The following is a 23,176-nucleotide window of genomic DNA, read 5'->3' as shown; positions in this document are numbered from 1 at the left end:
ATGTCAGAATTTTTTTAGTTACCTATGGAATAACATTATTTTCAATATTATAAGGAAAATACTATTTTTCTTTTGCATGTGAGAAACACACATTAGGTTGGGAATGCCTAATTAGACTGGTCTACCCATCAGGAATTCTTCTGGTTCAAATGTGCCAAAATTGTTGACTTATAAGCAACTATACAACTAATTTGATCATAAATTTTTTTGAAGGATCGTGATCGAGAAAAGTGTCTTATTCCTATAGAATAGGAACGGTGTCTATGTGGCACATTTTAATCGCATTGAATTTTTAAACAAGTCATTTTATACATTGCACACAGTCCTATGTGTTTAATCTCCAACAATAAAAAAAAAAAAAAGTATCACTTAAACACCATTTGTTGCTATAGGAAAGCGACACCATTCTGGATGGTGACCCATTTTTTTATTGCCGACTTTGAAAGGACTTTGAGTGGTTGTTGGATCATGCAATGAAGGCTATAAGAAAAATGGGTTCATCCAGAGTAACTAGTAAAGAAGTAAGCTCTCTCTCCACATTTTTAAATTACTTTGAAGATACGGGATTTCCCTTATATGAAAATGAAATTGAGTCGTGGTAATATGACTCCCCGCCCCCTCCTCTGACACACGCCCCCATCATAGAATTGCAGATCATTTGCCTCGAGATACATAAGAAAATATTTATGATTATGTGTATCCCTAGGTAAATGATCTACGATTTTGTGATGGAGGCGTAGGGGGGAGTATTAGAGGGGGTTGTCAGAAAATCATTACACAATGAAATTTTGTTACCAAAATGATACCTATCGTACTTTCATTTATTTAAATTTACCTTTGAGTCCTGATAATTTGACTTGCCGGGTGGCATACTCAATCGACTCCCTGACGTGACAAATTTAGGAACCGTAGATATGTACATCTTGGATACACGGTTGCACTTCCCCATATAAAAAGTGTATTGTGAGGCGTATAGATCTACAGTTCCCAAACTTGTCCACGTCAGGGAGTCAATAGGACTCTTTACCTTTATACCATTTTACAACTTCATAGTAAATGTCGATGCTAAAGTTATAAAAATAAATTTAAATAAATGCATGTATGGAAAGTATCTTGTTTGATAATAATAATAAATTATTACTGAATAAGAAATACCCTTGGCTTTTTTCTTGCCTTTTTTAATAATACTCCCTTGTAATTTTCTTCCTTCCAATAAAAAAGTGTAGACCTTAACCTCATGGACACACTCACTTAAATGACTACAAGCAAAGGCGTGGGTTCTTATGAGCCTATATCTAACCATTAGAGTGACAAAAATATTATTCTTATATGGATAACAACTCATGCATAAGGTTCTGACTCCTTTATGATTTTGTTCAAATCATGAACATTATTTATGGATCAAACCAATAAATAAAACCTCCCAAGGGAACACATAAACTAGTTTTGAAGTTTTAAGATCCCAAATGATGAAATCAAAATGGATTTTAATCAAAATATCAAACTTACAAAAAAATCCAACAAGCATACACTTTGGTGTATGGCTTGCTCATCATTTCTTCTTGTTCATTTTACAAAGATAAACTATAGTCAATTTTTTCCTTAACTTCTATAAGATCTCTTACTCCCAAAAAAATCAAAAAAAGAATTTTAAATGTTTCATTTATAATCATATCGATAACCATTTTAGGATGGGAGGGACAAGATGCCCAATACCTTTCTTGTCCCTCAACTGAACTCCCTTACTTAAAATCTCTACGAAGACTTAACCCTCTATCATTTTGGATATAGAAGTTACTACAAGTAAGAAAACAAATTTTGAAAATATTTTTATGATGTCCATTCACACCTCAATTGAATGGTAGTGACTCCAAAACCCAAGTAAACTCAAACCTCCTCAAGGTTTTCGAATCCCACATATCTACAACACCCAAATATTTTCAAATTCATGACATACCCCTTAACCTCTATCTACTCTGAAAGTCCAACAAAAAATTGATTTGAATGCCCTTACTAAAGGCATCCAGCAGGCCTAGCTCCCAAACCCAAGCCTAACCCCAAACGCAATTGGGTCTAATCCGGCCCAATACCTAAATGGGCCTAGAACATATTATTTTTAATCTATTCAACGTCTTGGGAAAACCCTTTAAGTTTACTAACAAAAAAATGGCTTGTCTTGTGTACCATTTCTCACAAAATTCAATGTCTTATTAATTAAACATATATGAATTTTAGTTGAGGGAGGTCTCAAGAAGTAAAATGTTGATCACTTCGAAAATATTTACATTGAAAGGCAAGAAGAAAGCAGCCTGAATATCTCGGAGATGAGCTGGAAAATGAAAAAGAAAAAAAAAATCTACTCAACCCGATTTACAGTGTAACTCAACAAATGTAAAGCTGGAAAACCATTTCCAATACATGGGTGAGACTCATATAAGATAATAAGAACTCCATCTCCTAATATAAAATTAGAGCATTGTTAGGAATCATCAAAGCACTTGAGCAGATAAGAGATGCTTCAAATGGACTAAATGTTCCTCATCTGAAATGTGAAGAAAGATACGAAGATTTGTTAAGAGAGACTCTTGTTCCCAACTTAAAGGACCAGAAGCATACAAAGCCTGCATGGTTGACTTGTATGCTTGTACCTCTAATTTATGGACATCGATTTCTAATTCATGTTTGGCATACAAAGGCAAGTATTTTCTCCCCAACTTGGCTTCGTTGAAAGAACTATCAGCAATATACCAAGATGATTTTCGGGAATTTTTTTGAATACTATATTCCAAGACATCATTACTACTACAACTAGCAACAGAGCACTCGTTACTCTCTTTAGTTACTCGAACAGGCATTGAAAATGGGTTCGAGGAATAATTGTTTGTTTTCTCTTTTTCAATATCCATTTCAGATCCAATCATGCATTTCTTACCCATTTTCTTCTTTGGGGAACAAACAGCATCACCGAGCTTTCTCTTGTAGCTTCTCTCGGGGAAAAAACTCTCAGGGTGGGCCAGACCATCCCTCTTTCTAGTGTGAATTTCTTCGTGCATACCTTGCTGTGGAGCACCATAATCCAAGCCTTGAGAATATTTTGGACTGTTTCGCCTAAGCTTTTTGTTTATTTTTTTATTTCCGTCAACCTGCAAGTACATATATATATACCTATTAGTTACAACTTCAAAACTCTAAGATAAGCTCTTATATAATCAACAGAAATTCAAAAATTCAAAATGTTTTTTTTTGTCAGATACGTCGTGGAGTCCAAGAAAAAAATACCCATGAAGAACATCAATATGTTAACAGTAATGGAAAGCAAATTGGTTGAGATAACAGATATTTGCGTATGTTTTCTTAGACGATTAATGATGATCTTTAGAGAAATGATGAAGAATCCCCACAATTTTTTTTTTTTTTAAAAAAATTAAATAAAGCATGTGATAGAGCTCCTAGAAATTTAATTTGGTATCTATTTGACAATGCTGAGAGCTGAAACAAATATGTAGGCATCATTAAGGACAATTGATAGTGAAACAAGTGAGTTCCCAGATAATGACTTTGTACTAGTGATTATAAGACTCGATTATATATAAAAATTAAAAATTAAAAATAAAGGATTGAAGAGGATGTTTCCCATAGAAATAGAGCTGAGAGACGAAGTGGAGATGCACTTCTAGAGAGGTATTTGACTGATCTGCACTGATCGAACTAAAGGGAAAATTTTGTACATCAGTAAGCCAATTACACTTTATGGAGCAATATGTTGGACAATCCTTTGTTATGAGTAAAATTATGAGCAATCATCGTAGAAATCTGTCAAAGATATAACAATGTTGAGATGGATGAGTAGAAAAACTAGAAAGACAATACTTGAAATGAGCACATCTGACAAAATCCATAAGTAGCTCGAATCAAGGATAAACTTAAAGGAATTTTATCGAATTGGTTTGGGAAAGTAAAATCAAAAGCAATGATGGTCATCAATATTTTCAACAACAAAAATAAAAACTATATTTTAATTTTCTAATATTAGTTAGTGTTAATATTTGTGTACAAACTAACCCAAACCCATAGAACCCACTTCACGTTGACAACTAACAACCTTGCTTGCTTAGTCAAAAAACTAATCCAAACCGTACATGGATCCCAAACTCTTTTTCTTTGGCTAATCAAGCAAAGATATATACTGAATCAAAATATGTCACAATGGGGAAGGAGCATATATTACAAGAATCGAAACGATGGGAGATTCAACAAACCTCCCATAAGAACTATTCTAACATGGCCTGGAAACTAGAAAATGAACATAAGGAGCCCGAATAAGATGCTTCTTTTTCCAATGAATCGGCAACCAAGTTACCTTCCCTGAAGATTTGAACTATATCCCAAGAAACATTCTTCGGATTTTCTTCAATGACTTTCACATATGGATCTAGCCTCTAAGGAAAAACATCTTACAAAGCCCTAATGAGGAGTATAGAATCTGAAAATAAAATTTTGAGGTTTCGGTCCTGCGCATCAACTCAAGTAGATGTTGCCTTTTAGTTGCTGTGATCTAATGCGCCCACCTCATTAAATCTATTATTGTTCTTTCAGAGCCTATTTGTACATCCCTGTCACATAAATTCTTGATATTTATTTCTTGTTTAAGATAAGAATACACACACACACACATATATATATCAAGATTCCTAATCCAATATGGACTTAAAACTTGCAACAGGATTACAAGGAGCTATCCAATTTGGATGATTCTGACACCAATCTTTTCTGAACTAAAGACCCTTCCAGCAAGACTACCATCACGAAGAAAACATGAAAAATTAATAAAATCACCTACATGATTTACTAAGGAAATAGGAACTTCAAAGAAATTCCAATGCAGATTGCTTGACTAGTTGAACAATTAAGTAATCACACCACAAAGAGAAGAGAACCCACTTAGAAAGCCAACTGTGTATTCTAAAGAACGAGCAAATAAATTGGAGCCACAAAAACAAAACAAAAAAAAGCCAAAATAGCAACAACTACATGTGAGGCAAGATCATATAACAAAGTTAGAAGCAAGCCCATTAAAGTAAATGATTGGACATAAAGAAAGGCATTGATAATAATGATCATTGAACAATAATGAAACTCGGTTCATACCTTCCCAATCAAATTCCACTTGTTGCCTCGCCAAGTTTGCCGAAGCCTTAAATTATATCTATGAAATTCTTTAAGCTGGATGGACCCAAAGAGTTTAATAACAAACCGATTATTATTCAAAACCTTTGCGACCTTACCAACCCTCCATGAATGAACATCAAACACTTCAACTATATCACCAAACGCCCATCTCTCTCTTCCCTCCACAAGTAGAGGTTGAGGCCTAATATCTTCCTTACTAACCTTTTCTATAACATGATTTCCATCACTATTAAGAAATAGCTCATATCTAACAATGAAGGCATTATCATCTATTGAAATAATTTTACCAGGAAACCAAGACTCACACTGCTCCCTTCTTCTCAACACCTCCACCGAACTCCCTTCTTTGAACCTCATAATTTTACAACTCTTCAGCTTTATCCTGCTTAATCACAAATCAATTAAAAAGGGATTAAAGATCTTAATATACAAGAATGATGAATTGTGCCTAAGTATCAAAACAAAATGCCAAAAACTAAAAGGGTTTCCTGCAACAACAACAACAACAACAAACAAAAAAACATCCGAAGTATCCCCCAAGTTTGGACTTTTGCAGATGAAGAAACTATGATTTCTCTGTACTTTGCTGTCTACCATAGAAAACTAGTTAAGAAATTGATTGGAAAAACTAACTCATCTTCAAATAAGAGTTCCAATTGATTATAGCTTTTTGTATAAGTAGAGAAACCAAAATACCAACAGAATTAAAGAAGCAAGAGAACCCCAAATTCAATCAACTAAGAAAATAAATTACTCAAAAGAACCCATAAAAATCTGAAATCTGCAAAACTTAAGAAACATTCACCAAAATTCCAACTAGAACAAGATTCTAACTAAACTTAGAGAAACCCATTTACAAGTTTAATCTGAAAAGTCTGTAAATTGTTAGATTCAAAACTAGATATAGAAAAAATACACCAAGCATCATAACTACTAAAAAAACAAATATGAAAACATCAGGAAATAATAACATATAAAAAAAAAATTACACAAAGCATCATAACTATTCAAACATGAACCTCACACATATTGATTAAAAAAAACCAAGAACCCAAAAAAAAAAAAAAAAAAGGAATCCTAGGAAAAGAACACTTACCCATGAAGTAAAACATCCAAAAACAGGGATTAGGTCCAAAACTAAATACACCCATTTAGGGAATAATTACTATAAAAAAAATCTAAGACCAAGAGAGACAATTTTAGTGCCCAAAAAAGAAAAAAAAGAAAAAACAAGGGAAAATCAGGAAAAATTAATTGGACTGACCTGGGTTTGGTTGGGAGAATGGCAGTAACCTAAACCTGCTTTTTAATTATAGTATTATTATTACTTAATTATGCACAGCTTTTGAAAATTTCTGAGATCAAATCTTAAACATATATTTGTTTGTTCATACTTTCATATATGACGTACCAACTGTTTTGAGAGGACAACTTCTACGGCAATTATTTCTGGATTGAAAAGTTCGAATATTAATCAATTTTAAAATTGGAGACCCTTCTGGGTTTTTGGTGAATATTTGGGATACAAGGCGAATTTAAAGTTAGGCCGAGTTAGCTCGAGTAATTACCCATCGAATTGACTCGTCCAACATCCGAGATAAATCGCCTAGTCCTTGAAAATCATAGCCGAATCTATGAAAATTTGATCAAGCCAGCTAGTTTTGATTTTTTTTTCCCCATAAAATAATAATTTTAATGTTATTGTATTTATGATCTATGAAAAATAAAATTTTATGATAGAAAAATCTATTAATTTAGGGCGTGTTTGGATACTAGGAGCAGAACTACTGTTCCAAAGAGCAGGAGCTGGAGCACTCTGTGGAGGAGTTGGAAAAGTAATTCTGTGCAGAAAGGGCGTTTGGCAATCAACTCTGTGAAATACTGGCAGAAGTACTTTTGTGCTGGAAGTCTGTTTGAGAACCATACTGACTTCTCATGACTTCTAGAAAAAAGATCAGAATACCCTTATATTATACTAGTTACTATTTTTTATTTTTTAGTATCATAATATGCCTTCAAATTATATTGTTTTTGACATTTTAACTATAAATATTAATATAATATAATATAATAAATATTAATATAATATTTTAAATATTAAATATTAATATAATGTGTTTAAAACGGGGGTATTTTCGTAGAAAATTAATAAAATGGGATATTTCGATAAAGTTATGGGTATTTCGTAGAAAATTAATAAAGTTAGGGGTATTTCGGTAAAATGAGCTGTTAGAATATTACTCCCCGCAAGATGCAAAATTGAGAAGTAGGTTTTAGCGACTTTTTCGTAAAGAGCAATTTTTTACTCTTATGCGGAGTAATTCTTCGAAAGAGTTGTTTATCTAAATTATCCAAACGACTTCTAACTCCCCACAAGAGTCAGAAGTTGCCAAGGAATCCTATTCAAACGTCATCTTAACTTATAACAGAAAATATAATTATTTTAGATATAAATTTATATTTATAAAATTAAATAAATCAATTTTATTTGTGTGTAACAAGCTTTGGTCTAAGGAGAATGGGGTTTGAAAACCATGCCTTGTATTATGGTCATAAGTAGACTGATTTATAATATAAAATATAAATAAGAAAAAGAAATTGTGGGCAAGCAAAAAAACGGGAGGATTACTCATAGAGTAAATAGAACTTTTTCAATGAATTTATAATAAATAAAAAAAGAAGGGGGTGGTTTGAAACATCGGGGCAAGAGACCCGCTTTATCGTTTCTGCGAATAGAAGGTTATAGTTAACAATCCATTCTATAATTCTTCTCATTATCTCTCGTAAAAAAATAATCCCACAAATAAAGGAATTGTACAGTACGAAATAACATTTTGTTTTTTTAAATTCATTCTAAAAAAAATGTAGACCTTCCACTCAAATTGGTCTTTTTGTCGGGGATTGATAAGAAATATTTGCACCCACTTAGATTTCATCCAAATCAAATGTAGTATGCTAAAGAACGGAATTATTACTATTTCATCCAAGTTAAAGAATCAAAGAAATTTTTCTATATGATATGATAACTCAAGAATTTTTTATTGGATTATGATCCAAAGAGGAATAATGATAGAGAATAATCATTCTTCAATTTGGTCTAAGGAGAATGGGATTTGGAAAACATGCAATGTATGTGGTCATAGTTAGACTAACATAAAATAATAGGTACAGATCTAATTTTTATAGTTCAAGAGCGTCAAAGAAGGGTTTAGGTTAAAAATTAAATAAATCAATTTTAACAAGTTTATTTATGTGAGACAAGCTCAAAGGATTCAACTTGGTCTGAGGAGAAATGGAGTTTGAAAACCATGCTTTGTATTGTGGTCATAATTGTAGACTAACATAAAATAATAGGAATACATTGACCTTCAATGTCTTCTTGAAACGTTTTTACGGATTTAACTTTTATAGTTTGAGAGCATCAACAAGTGTGGGCATAGTAGTCCATCATAGGGCTGGCAACGGATCAGTGTCACTCTGAATCGATCCGATTTTTTTTTTAAAGATGTACCTGATCCGATCTGAACGAATTAATGAATATGTGAACTGAATCTGATCCGTTTCATTTCATCCTTAATCCAAAATCAATCCGAACCCATGACTTATTTTCAACTTATCAATGTTCAAAAAGTTTTAAAATGTATAATTTTAAAAAAATCTACTTTCGTACTGCAAATATTGAAGGAAATGAAAAAGACTAAAATGTTATATATATATATATATATGGGAAATGTTCAACACCCAACCATTTGCCCAACATGTTTTGTCCTACATGGATTAGAAGTTTTGGAATGGGCTGATTTTTTGTGAGGATGATCTCTATACCATAGAGATCATCCTCACCAAAAATCAGCTCATTCCAAAACTTCTAACCCCATCACAAATGGTTTACAAAAAAAATGGACGATCCACGATTTTTCAACTTGTAAACATAGGGTTAGAAGTTTTGGAATGGACTGATTTTTTGTGAGGATAATCTCCTCACCATAGAGATCATCCTCACCAAAAATCAGCCTCTTTCAAAACTTCTAACCCATGTAGGACAAAACATATTGGGCAAATGGTTGGGTGCCGAACGGGACCCTATATATATATATATATGAAATTAAGAATAAAAAAAATATTGAAATATGTTCATATCAGATTGGGGTAGATCCAAAATTATTTCAGATCCAAGATTTCAATTTAAAATTGATTTTTCATGTTTTTTTCAGATCGGGTCGAATCGTTGCTAGCCTTACTTCACCCCCCCCAAAAAAAAAAAAAAAAAAAAACAAAAACAAAAACAAAACAAGATGCTACCAATCTGGAAACCACACTTGACTAAACCCATTAGTCACTGACAGATCTACTTTGACATACTAACAAGCCTAGCCTAACTTTGGCATGTGTGTGAACTCATATTACATTGACCCTTGTTTTTTCATAAAGACTGGAGAAGGTCAATGAAGTGCTTAAATGTCAGATGATCGATTTAGAACTTGCAGAAGTTGATCATCTATTTGATTATCAAGGTCTCCCTCCAAAGAGTGAGATGTTCTTAGTTCAATTCCCCTTGTTGGCGACCTATCGGGATATATCTGAACTTACCTGGTATGTGTGATTTGTGTTGTGTTGTATGCAATAAGAGGATTTGGACAAGATATGGTGTTCTAAGAGGCTAGTTTCCTCACCTGTGCTAGTTGGGCCTACGGTTCGTACCCTCACCCCTCGTCATTTTAAAAAAATTATGGTTATCCCACCATGAATTAATATTGAATTTAAAATTCTATTAAAAAATCCCCCTACGATTGAAATTGTTAAAATGCTATTACATACATAATTTGAGAGAGAGAGAGCATCCACACTATTGGATTTTTCAGTTTTGTTCATCAAATTATATTAAAACAAATTGATTCTTTATAATAATTGATACAGATTAATTGTTCAAAAGCCAATAACATAATCAAAGTGTTTTGTCTTATATGGACTAGAAGTTTCGGAATGAACTGATTTTTTTTTTTTTTTTTGTGAGAATGATCTCTATGGTGAGGAGGTCATCCTTACAAAAAAATCAATCCATTATGAAACTTCTAACCCCAGTTTAAAAGTTGATGAATCGTAGACCGTCAATTTTTAACCATAATTTGTATTCTTAATGGGGCTAGAAGTTTTGGAAGTAGCTGATTTATTTTTATTTTATTTATTTATTTATTTTTTGAAGAATGTCTCCTCACCATAGACATCATCCTCACCATAAAGATCATCTAAAAAAAACTATTCATTCCTAAATTTCTAATCCCATCAAAAGCGGTTTACATATTAACGGCCCATGATGCTTCAATTCATAAACTAGGGTAGGAATTTTGGAATGGGTTGATATTTTGTGAGGATGGTCTTCATGGTTCTAAAACTTCTATGTATATCTATATGTATATATGGCGTTCGGCCACCAACATTAAGGAGCCAAAATTTATCCTATATGGTTTAAAAGTTTCAAATTGACTGGTTTTTTCTGAGTTAATTTGATCTCTATGATGAGGAGATCATCCTCTGAAAAAAAATCGGCTCAATCCCAAATTTTTAACTCATATAGGACAAAGGTGTTAGCTTACTAATTAATATATATATATATATATGGGTCCCGTTCAGCACCCTAAGTTTTACCACACACTTTAACAAACGCATTTTGTCTTACATGGGTTAGAAGTTTTAGAATGAGTTGATTTTTGGTGAGGATGATCTCTATGGTGAGGAGATCATCCTCATCAAAAATCAGCTCATTCCAAAACTTCTAACCCCATCAAAATTGATTTACAAAAAATGGACGGTCCACGATTTTTCAACGTGTAAACATGGGGCTAAACATTTCGGAATGGGCTGATTTTTGGGGAGGATGATCTTCTAATCATAGAGATCATCCTCACCAAAAATCAGCCCATTCCAAAACTTCTAACCCATGTAGGACAAAAAACGTTTGTTAAAGTGTGTGGTAAAACTTAGGGTGCTGAACATTTCCCATATATATATATATATATATGGGAAATGTTCAGCACCCTAAGTTTTACCACACACTTTAACAAACGTTTTTTGTCCTACATGGGTTAGAAGTTTTGGAATGGGCTGATTTTTGGTGAGGATGATCTCTATGATTAGAAGATCATCCTCCCCAAAAATCAGCCCATTCCGAAATGTTTAGCCCCATGTTTACACGTTGAAAAATCGTGGACCGTCCATTTTTTGTAAATCAATTTTGATGGGGTTAGAAGTTTTGGAATGAGCTGATTTTTGGTGAGGATGATCTCCTCACCATAGAGATCATCCTCACCAAAAATTAGCTCATTCCGAAACTTCTAACCCATGTAAGACAAAACGCGTTTGTTAAAGTGTGTGGTAAAGTTTAGGGTGCCGAACGGGACCCTATATATATATATATATATATATATATATATAGGGTCCCGTTCGGCAACCTAAGTTTTACCACACACTTTAACAAACGCATTTTGTCCTACATGGGTTAGAAGTTTCGGAATGGGCTGATTTTTGGTGAGGAAGATCTCTATAGTGAGGAGATCATCCTCACAAAAAATCAGCTCATTCCAAAACTTCTAACCCCATCAAAAATGATTTACAAAAAATGGACGGTCCACGATTTTTCAACTTGTAAACATGGGGCTAAACATTTCGGAATGGGCTGATTTTTGGGGAGGATGATCTTCTAATCATAGAGATCATCCTCACCAAAAATCAACCCATTCCAAAACTTCTAACCCATGTAGGACAAAAAACGTTTGTTAAAGTGTGTGGTAAAACTTAGGGTGCTGAACATTTCCCATATATATATATATATATATATAATATATATATATATATATATATATATTATATATATATATATATATATATATATATATATATATATATAGGGTCACGTTATTACGACCCCCTTGCGACCCCCCTTTGCGACACACCTTTTTGTCTTATATGGGCAAAAATGTTTGGAATGGGCTGATTTTTTGTGAGGATGATCTCTATGGTGAGGGGATCATCCTGGCAAAAAATCATCCCATTCCAAAACTTCTAACCCCATCAAAATTGATTTACAAAAATTGGACGGTCTATAATTTTTCAACAAAAATCGGACGGTCTAGAAGTTTTGGAATGGGCTGATTTTTTGCCAGGATGATCCCCTCACCATAGAGATCACCCTCACAAAAAATCAGCCCATTCCAACCATTTTTTCCCATATAAGACAAAAAGGTGTGTCGCAAAGGGGGTCGCAAAGGGGGTCGTAATAACGCTGTTCATATATATATATATATATATATATATATATGCAGCTTGAAATCTTTATTTTCTTAGAAAAATCAATAAAATAAATGTCAAAGTTTTTAATCGCCTATAGGAGTAACATTATTTTCAATATTTATAAGGGGAAGTTCTGCTGCTTCTTTTTTTAAATCTTTGTTTTGTCAGCGTCAATGCTTTGCATGTAAGAAACACACATTTCACTTGAGAATGCCTTAGACAGATCTACCACTCACACTCAAGAATTCTTCTTGTTTTGTTTACTTCAAAGCAACTACATTACTTTGAACATGTATTTTCAAGTTATCAACTTTGAAAGAATATCAAGATGAACGCAGCACCACCTCTTCAAGTCGTACCATCGAAGAACGGAAGAACTAAGATATCTCTCTACCCCTGTGATTGTTTTATTTTATTTTTAGGAAAGTCAAAACTGGGCACCCTATAAGCCAAAGCTATTATACAATAATGTTTAGAAGATATGGGTTCCTATATAGTAACGAAATTTTGTTATTAAAAGATTATCTATTGTACTTGCATTCACTTAAAGATATCTTTGTAACCTCCAAAGGGTGGGTTCAGTGGTAAAACTAACGACAGGGGTTTACTCCCTTTAGTCATGTGTTCAAAACTTAATGGTCTCTTGACTTATTTTGTAACACGTTAGGAAACTTTCGTGGGATTGGGACCTGTAATCATAATTAGCATTTTGACCTATTTAAATAGATTTTTCCAACATTCATGCACAGCATTGGACATACAACTAAGATGTGAGGTAAAACACATTTTTTTTCCTAGACATCCGTACATAACTCCTCGGGATCCATTTCATATTGGCATCGCTAGGAAAATCATTCTATTGCTGCCATTAATTTGATGGAGAGTCCCAACCCTCGTTTGAGGCTAGTAATTTCCATATTTGAAAAGTCTCGTATAACTTGAGGGGTTGGCTCGATAGCGATTTCAGACCAATAAGCAATTGATGTCCGTAGGTTGTGAGTTCGATATTCAATATGAGCATTAATTCCTTAGGGTGCACCCTCACTTACCTGGTGTGTGTGATGTTGAGGGCGTTGCATTTTTGCAAATGCCCTGGGACTAGTCCTTGGACAAGATCATGGTCTATGGATTAGGCATAGCCCAGTCCACTGTCTATATGAATATCCGGTTATCAAAAAAAAAAAAAATCTACAAATCGGGGCTAGAATATTTGAATTGGGTGAGTTTTCCACATAATTTAATGGTCCGGATGGACCCATGCACAGATTGGTTTGGACCATAATGGACTTATCTTGGGGAAGCAAATTTAATTTGAAGTATTGTGAGACCTGACTTGGGGCAGAGTGGCTCCTTTACATGTACTTCTCCCCTCCCTCTCTTAGATATAGATCAAATATTCACCAACCCAACATGGCCCATAAATTGGCCCGAATTCAGTTGGGGAGCAATGTGTCTTTTAAATTGCTTGGCCTGATCTCGCATATTTAATAAGTGGGCTGGGTTTAATCTAAATTTTGTGATACCCATAGAATTTCTAATTGACGACATATCTACTCTGAAACATGATTTTAAACTCGTTTGACATCTCGTCTCATCCATGAACGAGATCGAGTAATCTCGGATGAGATATCCGATTTATTTGAGTCATCTTGGACGAGATTTAAAAAAAATGCCTTAGAATAAGAACAAACTATGTCTTTGAGATGACTTGTCAACTTGTCTCGTTGGTGGCCTATACCGAGATAACTCAGACAAGTCGTCTCGGTCTTGGACAAGATTTAAAACCATGTTCTGAAAGTCTAATAATAGTCTTACTAAAGGCACCCGACAGGCCTAGCTTCCAAACCAAAGCCCAACCCTAAACATAATCGGGCCTAATCCGGTCCAATACTTAAAAGACCCTAGAATAAATGATTGTTTTTCTATTCAACCTCTTAGGACATTTAGGTCATCTTATCATTAATTTCTTTTTCTTTTCTTTTTTTTTTTTTTTTTTGTTCCTTTTTTATAAATAAAATTTCAATTAAGTAAATTTACAAATAGAGAGTAGAAAAAAATAAATTAGAGGAAAAAAAAAAAAGGAATTTTAGCTGAATTAAAGATTCAACTGGGCTCAACGAGGTACCAACCAAGCCTGAATGTAATAATGGACTCATGAGTCCTGACCCGACCGAATTGAAATTGAAGTCCGAAATATGGTTCTTTTGGCTAACTGGAACAATCAGAATTAATGCTGTTGCTTTGCTTTGCCTGCATGACAAATCAACAAAAGAAATTAATTTACAAAGAAATCCAACAATTTAACATCCTAGTTTTTTAAAAGTCTGAGTTAACTCGAAAATCGACTCATTATATTGGATTGAGTGGTGATAATATGACTCCCCCACATGGCATACTCAATCGACTCCCCTGATGTGGGGTGTGCCAGAGCCATAGACTTTATGCCTCGGGATATACAATCGCACGTCCACATAAGTCTGTGCAGTTGTGTATCCCGATGAAAGTAAATCTATGGTTCTATCACACCCCATGTTAGGGGAATCGATTGAGTATGACATTTGGGGGAGTCGGATTATGACGACTCTATTGGATTTCAAGGTTCTTGGTCTCAAAACTCTATGGAACCAATTTGCCGAGTCAAGTTGGGAAATTGTCGAGTCAATTCATCGGCCAGTAATAATAAATGTGGAGCTAGGGGCGGTCAAATGTTACATAATATCTTGTAGCATGGTTGTTTCAATGCTGGATCATCAGCTGGTGATGGAGGATCCTGTCCGAATATCATCTCGCAACTCATATCATCAAAATCTGATTCATAAAAATACATGATAATCAGACGAGATGTAATGTAATAAGATGTTTGCTGATACACTATATCATGTCCTTGTTAATAGTATATAAAAATAAGAGCAAATTAAAATATTTTATGCTGATTAGAACTTATTTCTACTTAGTAGTTTTTTCCTTTATTATTTATTACATGAACCCTTATACTCTCTCATAGAATCAATAGAATTAGTTCCTCTTTAATCTCGAAAATCACATCCATTCAACACATCACAATTTTTTCGACATACATTGAGAAAATATGATCCACATTTGATCAATGTAGTTTGTTGTGGTAGGTGGGACCAACGATCGAATCATGATTTTAGACGTCGGCACATATATACAAGTTCTTTATTTGGTCAAAGCTTAGAAATATCAGAAAAGCGGCTCGTTATTGGAAGCTACATCATCAAAAACAAGAAATTGAACTATTTTATGACCAGAAGCGACATGTTGGATGGAAGATTCTTACAATTAGGGTTTTTAATATTTATTCGTGTCTACGATCGGGTGACAGATGGAGACACCTCAAGTACACGATGTCCCCTCGGGTGCACGTAATGAGTATTATCTTGACACTTGGGGTAATGACATGTGGAGAAGAATGGATATTGGCTTCATGGGAAGAAAAATAGTAAATTGTCTCTCAATCCAAAACATGGATGATTGAGCACAATTAAAGATTAGGAAATCAGATTATTTGCTTTGATATGATGTATATAAATTAAATTATTTTTGTTGTTGATGGGTTTTCTTGCACCCTAAGTGGTTTATTAATGGGCCCTTCATTGAGATCATGGGCCCACCCAAACCTCTCCATGTTCTATATCGTTTCATATAGTGGTTAAGGGATGAAGCTCATGCAAACTTACAACATGGGTTCTTCATTTTCAAAGCTCAAAGAAACACCAATCAATGGATGTTTGATTCGAATTCCATCAATCATGCTTGACTGTCATGAGTGGAAAATTCAGTAAAACTCGGTCCATCCGATTGTTTCGATCAGTAGATCAAATTGATTATGGAAGACTGAATTTGTAAATGAGGTTAGATAAATACTTACTGGGTACCATGTTGAGTGGTATTCCTAAAGAGTCCTTAATGAACTTCTGTGAGGGCATCTTGCATAGATTGACACACATCCCTACACAACTGGTCCCTTCCAGAAACCTACAAAAATTTAAAAATGAAATTAGGATGACAATGTCATTGGATCGGATCAGACCCAAAATCTAATCCGATAACTACGGGTCTGGATAAGGATACAGGTTCCAATCCAATAAGGACCCAATCTGATCAGATTCTAGTTAGATCGATCTCCAATCCAATAAGAATCCGACCCTATAATGTGTTTGAAATACATAAGTGATGGTAAATTTATAATTTTATATATCTTCTAATCGTAGAGATCATCCTCACCAAAAATCAGCCCATTCCAAAACTTCTAACCCATGTAGGACAAAACACGTTTGGTAAAGTGTAGGGTGTTGAACATTTCCCTTAGATATATGATGTATATCGTATTTTATATAGACTTTTATTAAATCTAATTAGGTTGGATTAGGACTTATCTGAAAATATTATTTTTTGGATCAGACTCGATATAATAATATCAGATCAGATCATGATTGGGTCTAATAAATGTTTTATCGGATTGATGAAACGGACAATTCAAGTCGTTAATTTTATTGTCTAATCCATCTAATATTGACTATGTGGTTATCTTAGAGAAAGATTAATAAACTTACCTGCATTTCTTGATATGGACGACATTCTTCTCCATTCTCCCTTCCATCTCCGACTCCTTCACCTGGTTTTGGTAAATCCATGACACCCCTTAGATTACATTATCAACAAACATACGTTACATCGATTATGAGTTCAATCTCGATCAATTCTCACATCCATTGGTGCTCGAATTTGGATGATTGATCTTGCACAGTACATAGTAGGGTACAAAAAATATTATATGGTTTGATGTGTGTAGGTGGAGGTCATTCATCGCGTTGGCGGATAGAAAGTAAAGCATACATTAGTAGACTAGCAAGTTTAGACATAGTTGACTAACAAACTCATCTTCCATAGGTATCATGATAGATATTTTGAATCTAGTTGGTGTTGCTCATTAGAAAAGTATTACATAGAATCGTTATAATATGACACCCCTGTCACAGAACCATTGATCATTTGCCTCAGGATACATAGAACCATAAATATTTTTATTGTGTATCCTAAGGCGTTTGATCTATGATTATGTGATGGAGGCGTTTGTCAGAGGGGAGCGTCAGATTACCACGGTTCTATTTCATATTTAATTTTCAAATTAAATTAAAAAATCAAGGGAACTTATATATATACTTTGATGTTCTATTATTTCGGGACTATAACACATATGATAAAGAGACTGAGGAAGATATTACCCATAGGTCAAGAAACATCATGTTAATAAATTAAGGATGCCAGAGATAACAATGTTGAGATGGCTAAGTGAAAATATAAGAAAGAAAAATTAGAAATAAACACATAAAGGAAAATGTCAGAATAATTTCAATTTTTAATAAACTATAAGTGAAAGTTGATTGAGATGATTTGAGTATATTCAATAAAAAACGATTACGGAAACCCAGTTATAAGAAATATTCAAGTTGAAGGTCCTAAAAGAGCGAAAGAAAAATTTTAAAAGAACGTCAATGAAAACAATGAAATAGAAATGAACTCTTTCTTAATAAAGAAAACTTAGCTTTGAATGGAGGAACATATATTATTGTATTAGATTATACTTTTACTATATATTATATTATACTTGTACTAGATTCTTGTTCAATCTACAAGAGGTTCCTATTGTACCTCCTTTTGTCTTGTGAAGCAACTTGTCTAAGTTTTTCCAACAACCAAAGCTAAGATGTAAGTTAATATTAAGAAATTAAGTTGAATCAAGGCTCATCAGACCATCAAAATAATAATTTTCATCTTAATGTAATTTAATATGGGACAAAAGACATGTACTTCATCAAACCATTTGGATCTTAGTACTTTAAAAATGAATAAATAATTTAGTATGTCTTTTTTGCAGTTTCATTTTGCTATATCATCAATCTTATTAGTTCTTAATTAATTATACTTGAGAACATTAATTAAAAATTAATAAGATTCGATGAAACTAACTTGATCCTTAAAATAAATAAAAAAAGAAGACATTAAATACTTGAGAAGGAAAGGTACCAACTACTTAGTTGGTAAAGTTAACGGGTGATGATATCATAGACATGGCTTCACGAGTTATTAATCTCTAAAAACAAGTTCACCGATGATGTTATTAACGGAAAATTATTAAAAGATGATTAAATATTTTAATATTTATAATAATAAAAAAATAGAAATTAAAAAAAAAATTACCAAAAACGTATTAAGTCGCTGGACAATCCAACAAGTTAATAAAACGTTGGATTGTCCAGAGCGATTTAATTCGTTTTTTATCATTTTTGAAAAAATAGATTTTTTTTTTTTTGAATATTAAAATATTTAATTCTTTTTTAATAATTTTCCCTAATAATAATAGTTGCCAAAGAAAGGGTATTAGAATCATTTCAAATGCAAAAAAATTACCTAATATATAACAAGAAATTTTACTAACCTCGCAGGGTCCAACGAGCCATGTAAAAAAGATAGTGGTGAACACTGCAAAATATTCTCTTGCAAATTTGGATGGTCGCAAGAATGTCTTGATCTGTCCTTCATCAAAGCCCAAATATTAAAAACTAAGACAACCTAATTAAATCTTCTAATATTATATTAAAAAAATAAAATGACTCCCTTCATGCATCCGTGTGTGTCTAACTAACAATGGGTTTTTTAGAACTCCTTTGTTGTAGGGTTTGTTGTCGTTAAAGACTAGTAGGAGATTTAATGCCAAAAAAACAAAAAACAAAAAGCTTTAATTATTATCATTGTGCATTGAAATTTTTGTAAATAATTTTTTGATCTGTTATGATATTTACATTGGGATACTTAATGGACATTAAATTTAGAATAATTTACCAAAACGGTAGAGTTTTCGAAATTAATTCCGAAAACGGTACACTGTAGCAATTAATTCCGAAAACGGTAAATTTACCATTTTCGGAATTAATATTTTTACCAAAACGGTAAAAACAGTAAAATATTTTTTTTATACCGAAAATACCCTTTTTTTGTTTTACATATATATTTACAATTTTAACCTTAAAAAATGAAAATCCAACTAAAAAGATTCACTTTCTTTCGGTAATCCAACAATCATATGTATTTATAATTTTTTTTTACCGAAATCAATTTTATTTTTGTAATTTCAGTCAAAAAATAAAAAAGGGCATTTTCGGTATCAAAAAATATATTTTACTGTTTCTACCGTTTTGGTAAAAAAAATTAATTCCGAAAACGGTAAATTTACCGTTTTCGGAATTAATTGCTACAGTGTACCGTTTTGGTAAATAAATGAAAAGTTGTGCATGTTTTGGTAAATCTGCCTTAAATTTATTACCATTTTTTTTCAAATTCAGATAAATATTCATGTTAAGGGTATAAAAACAAGAGTGAATTACCATTTCGTGAACCGAAAATGAGTTATTTACGATTCCGGCTAACTGTTCATTTTAGAGTGACAGTAAAACCTCCGAATTTGTTATCGATCATGTTTTGGTAATTAAAAATGAACAGTGAGTTGGAATCGTAAATTCGTCAAAAGTTGATCACTTTTTCGTAAATAAAAATATCCATAAAAATAAATTGAAGTAAAAAAAATTAATAATAAAAAGTTCTATTGCCAAGAGAAGAATATCTTTTTCATGCTAAGTGTTTTCTAAGTAATTAAAAGTATATATAGCACAGTAATTTTTTGCTTTTCATCCACTTTGTTTGGTAAAATATTCAAATATATCCCAATAACAAACAATGATCTCTCACGCCCATGAATAAGAAGAACTTGCCAGGGAAGGAATGGGATGAGGAACGGCTCTCTTCAAAGTTTGAACCACCAATTCGTGTTGTTTGTTTGTGCTGAAGTTCTTCGACACCACCATTGCTGCATCGATCAAGCTGTCGTAACCGTCTTTATCATTCTTTGTTCCTGTAAATTATAATATTTTCTTCAATATTTGATTTAATTTTTACTACATTGTTTCAACTTTTACTAGTAAGACCAAGATTATAAATAAAGAGCTATTATATTATACCACTTCAATATATTCTAACAAGACACCATTATGAAAAAGGCTTCAACATTTTTCAAGGTTTTTATAGGGACCAAAAATAAAAAAAAATAAACTAAAAACTCATCACTAGAACTAGATTTTGGAAAAAAATTAGAGAAACCTCCCTGTGTTTTCAACCTATGATATACCTTAAGAATCTTGAATGAGAGACATAAGAAGACCAAAACACCCTCATATTTCAATCTCATGGAAGAATCCCTTTATTTCTTTTTTTTTACTCAAAAATCCATTGTCGTAAACCTATTATATTTAAAATGAAAATAATATTTGAATTAATTCGAGGATCAAGATCCCATTGAGTTCGTATTCTTCTAACAAGACTTTGATTTATTTCATACCATAAAAAAAGTTTGAAACTCATCCAATCACTTCAAGCTTGTTTTCTTCCTAAAAACCTATCTTCTTCAACCTCCCCCGAAACCCTTATTTTGTGCTTCAGCTTTAATGGTTGAAGGAGATTAATTATCGAAGGGTAAAAAAATTTACCTTTACAAGTTGAAGATCATGGATCTTTGGGTAGAAAAGAAAATCAGTTTTTGGGAAATTAAAGTAGAAGGCTAGGCCATTTTTGTCATTATATGTTAGTCTCTTGCAAAAGTCCAAAGTCAAAGTGGACTTTCACCAAAACCTAAAGGGTTCTACAAAATTACCCTACCTTAAACATGGATTTAAAACTCGTTTTTACGTCTCATCTCATCCGGACGAGTTTTCCGATATGTTTGAATCATCTCATTCAAAAATAAGAAAAATGAATTATGATTTTATATCTCATACGATACGTTTGACTTGTCCATTCATCTCGTTGGTGAACAATACCGAGATGTATCGGACATGATTTAAAACCATGACCTTAAATAATGGTGTGATTTTATAGCCCTCTGAAAATTATAATTTCACTTATAGTGTGATTTTACAACAATATGATATAGTCATAATATAATGGATGTCTTAATATCACAGCCCAAAATAATAAATAAATTACAAAGGTGACAAGAGATGAAGAACTGAACCTGTAGTAACTTGGAAACTTTGGGACAGATAATTAATGGCAAATCGATCGAACCAGTTGTCGTTATAAACAGTTTTGACCTCTGTTACTCTGATGGTGTTATCTCTAGGCTTTGCCAACACCGCGAGTACTATAGGAGAACGTTCTCGCTTGTGGGTCAGATTCCGGTGAACCCCAATAGAGGAAAGACCCCTGTGATATAGACAAAACTTAGCTTCCATGACAAAGAGTATGTGTTTTGTGTGAAATAGAGGGGAGCTTTGGATTTATAGGAAGTAGTGAATAAGTACAAGAGAGGATGTAAGAGCATTTTTAAAAAACATGCTTTGGGAATAACTAGCTAGGATTAGAATCTTTAAATCACAACAGACTGCCAGCCCTTATTTATTTTTACTCTAATTCTAATTGGATCAGATTAGCTATATTGGCCGGCATTGTCAATTTGTCGTCACATGCAACACCTATGGATGACCATGGGCCGGGCTTTGTAAGCCCATCCCAGAAAACCAGGCCTATTTAGCCTGACTGCATTAGGCCAACTTTGGGGTCGGGTTTGGGCTAGAATTTTGAGGCTTGATAAACACTACGGGTGTTCAACCGGGTAACCCAGATTGGACCGGAACTGATTTACGGGGTTTTGGTCCGGGCTGGAGGTAAACCAAAATCAGAACAGATCCTAACCGGGTCCAGGTCCAAACTGGACCAGCTGCATAGAGGTGAATCCTACCCGTAACCCGTGAAACTGGTTTGAAATCAGGCCAGCTCTGGTTTTGACTCAATATAGTCGTGCTGGAGTGACCTCAAGCCGGAACCTTATATTGCAATTCTTGACTTGAAAGTGGATAGGAACTATAGATGCATTTTCACTCGTATCTCGATAAAAAATATTTATAGTTCCCGTACATTTTCACATCAAGAAGTGCCATATGAGGTTACAGCCTAAGGTCACTTTAGCATTATTCATACATATATATATTGAAAAATATCAGGAACGTCGGATTTATAAAATCTGAGTCATAGACCGGGTTCGAAACTTGGTTTGTGGTTCCCAGTTTCCTTCCAGATAATTATCGGTCTGGCTCCGGTTTGGTTCGTTCCAGGCACCTTAACCCAAGACCAGTCCAACACTCATCAGTCTTGGTTCAGGTAAAAAACCGGTTTGGTTCGTTCCAGGCACCTTAACCCAAGACCAGTCCAACACTCATCAGTCTTGGTTCAGGTAAAAAACCGGTTTGGTTCGTTCCAGGCACCTTAACCCAAGACCAGTCCAACACTCATCAGTCTTGGTTCAGGTAAAAAACCGGTTTGGTTCGTTCCAGGCACCTTAACCCAAGACCATTCCAATACTCATCGGTCTTGGTTCGGGTAAAAAAACCGATTTGGTCCAGTCCGGTTTTCCGATTCCAGATTTTTTGAATACCCCTAAGAAACACCATGCCATCTATGGCCCGGTCCTTGAGTGGGCCCAGACCTTTTAATTTTGTATGAAGACATATTGTCCCTGTGGAGCTGTTGATCCAACCACAAAAGGCAAGTGGTTAACTTTTTTTGGTTCATTATTAAATATTTGGCCCAATTCGGTGAAACTAGACATAAAAAATCAGCCTGATTG

General features: G+C 33.6%; 2 protein-coding genes across 7 annotated transcripts; both read right to left on the bottom strand.

Annotated features, from left to right (window-relative positions):
- Positions 1 to 2,250: 2,250 nt before the first annotated feature.
- On the bottom strand, positions 2,251 to 6,688 carry LOC147383125 (uncharacterized). 6 transcript variants are annotated; one of them, XM_086429173.1, is made up of 4 exons: positions 6,602 to 6,660; positions 6,455 to 6,489; positions 5,149 to 5,572; positions 2,251 to 3,143 (listed from the first exon to the last, which is right to left on the bottom strand). In XM_086429173.1, exons 3-4 carry the CDS (start codon positions 5,545 to 5,547, stop codon positions 2,490 to 2,492), a joined length of 1,053 nt encoding a protein of 350 aa, XP_086285299.1. In that variant the 5' UTR covers positions 5,548 to 5,572; positions 6,455 to 6,489; positions 6,602 to 6,660; the 3' UTR covers positions 2,251 to 2,489. The 6 variants fall into 6 exon arrangements, with proteins under 6 accessions (XP_086285299.1, XP_086285298.1, XP_086285300.1 ...); XM_086429172.1 differs by lacking the exon at positions 6,455 to 6,489 and having other exon boundaries at positions 6,602 to 6,688; XM_086429174.1 differs by lacking the exon at positions 6,455 to 6,489 and having other exon boundaries at positions 6,585 to 6,602.
- Positions 6,689 to 14,704: 8,016 nt separating this feature from the next.
- LOC147383124 (beta-carotene isomerase D27, chloroplastic-like) lies at positions 14,705 to 21,785 on the bottom strand. The gene is made up of 7 exons (XM_086427279.1): positions 21,566 to 21,785; positions 20,271 to 20,410; positions 18,941 to 19,033; positions 17,055 to 17,116; positions 16,370 to 16,476; positions 15,190 to 15,285; positions 14,705 to 14,727 (listed from the first exon to the last, which is right to left on the bottom strand). The coding sequence occupies exons 1-7, from the start codon at positions 21,783 to 21,785 to the stop codon at positions 14,705 to 14,707; spliced, it is 741 nt and encodes a 246-aa protein (XP_086283405.1).
- Positions 21,786 to 23,176: the final 1,391 nt, after the last annotated feature.

The sequence above is a fragment of the Akebia trifoliata genome, chromosome 16, assembly GCF_017979445.1.
Source record: "Akebia trifoliata isolate Shusen 1 chromosome 16, ASM1797944v1, whole genome shotgun sequence".
Classification (NCBI taxonomy): domain Eukaryota; kingdom Viridiplantae; phylum Streptophyta; class Magnoliopsida; order Ranunculales; family Lardizabalaceae; genus Akebia; species Akebia trifoliata.
This window is presented reverse-complemented; position numbering and strand designations above follow the sequence as displayed.

Bases quoted from the DNA above. Each gene is read 5' to 3' on its own strand.
- LOC147383125 (XM_086429172.1), bottom strand. From the start codon at position 5,547: ATGAGGTTCAAAGAAGGGAGTTCGGTGGAGGTGTTGAGAAGAAGGGAG. The intron at 3,144-5,148 runs GTATGAACCGAG...ATGTACTTGCAG, and splicing joins AGTGGAATTTGATTGGGAAG to GTTGACGGAAATAAAAAAAT.
- LOC147383124 (XM_086427279.1), bottom strand. From the start codon at position 21,785: ATGGAAGCTAAGTTTTGTCTATATCACAGGGGTCTTTCCTCTATTGGG. The intron at 20,411-21,565 runs GTTCAGTTCTTC...TATAATTTACAG, and splicing joins AAGTTTCCAAGTTACTACAG to GAACAAAGAATGATAAAGAC. The intron at 17,117-18,940 runs GTTAGTAAAATT...TACCAAAACCAG, and splicing joins GGCTCGTTGGACCCTGCGAG to GTGAAGGAGTCGGAGATGGA.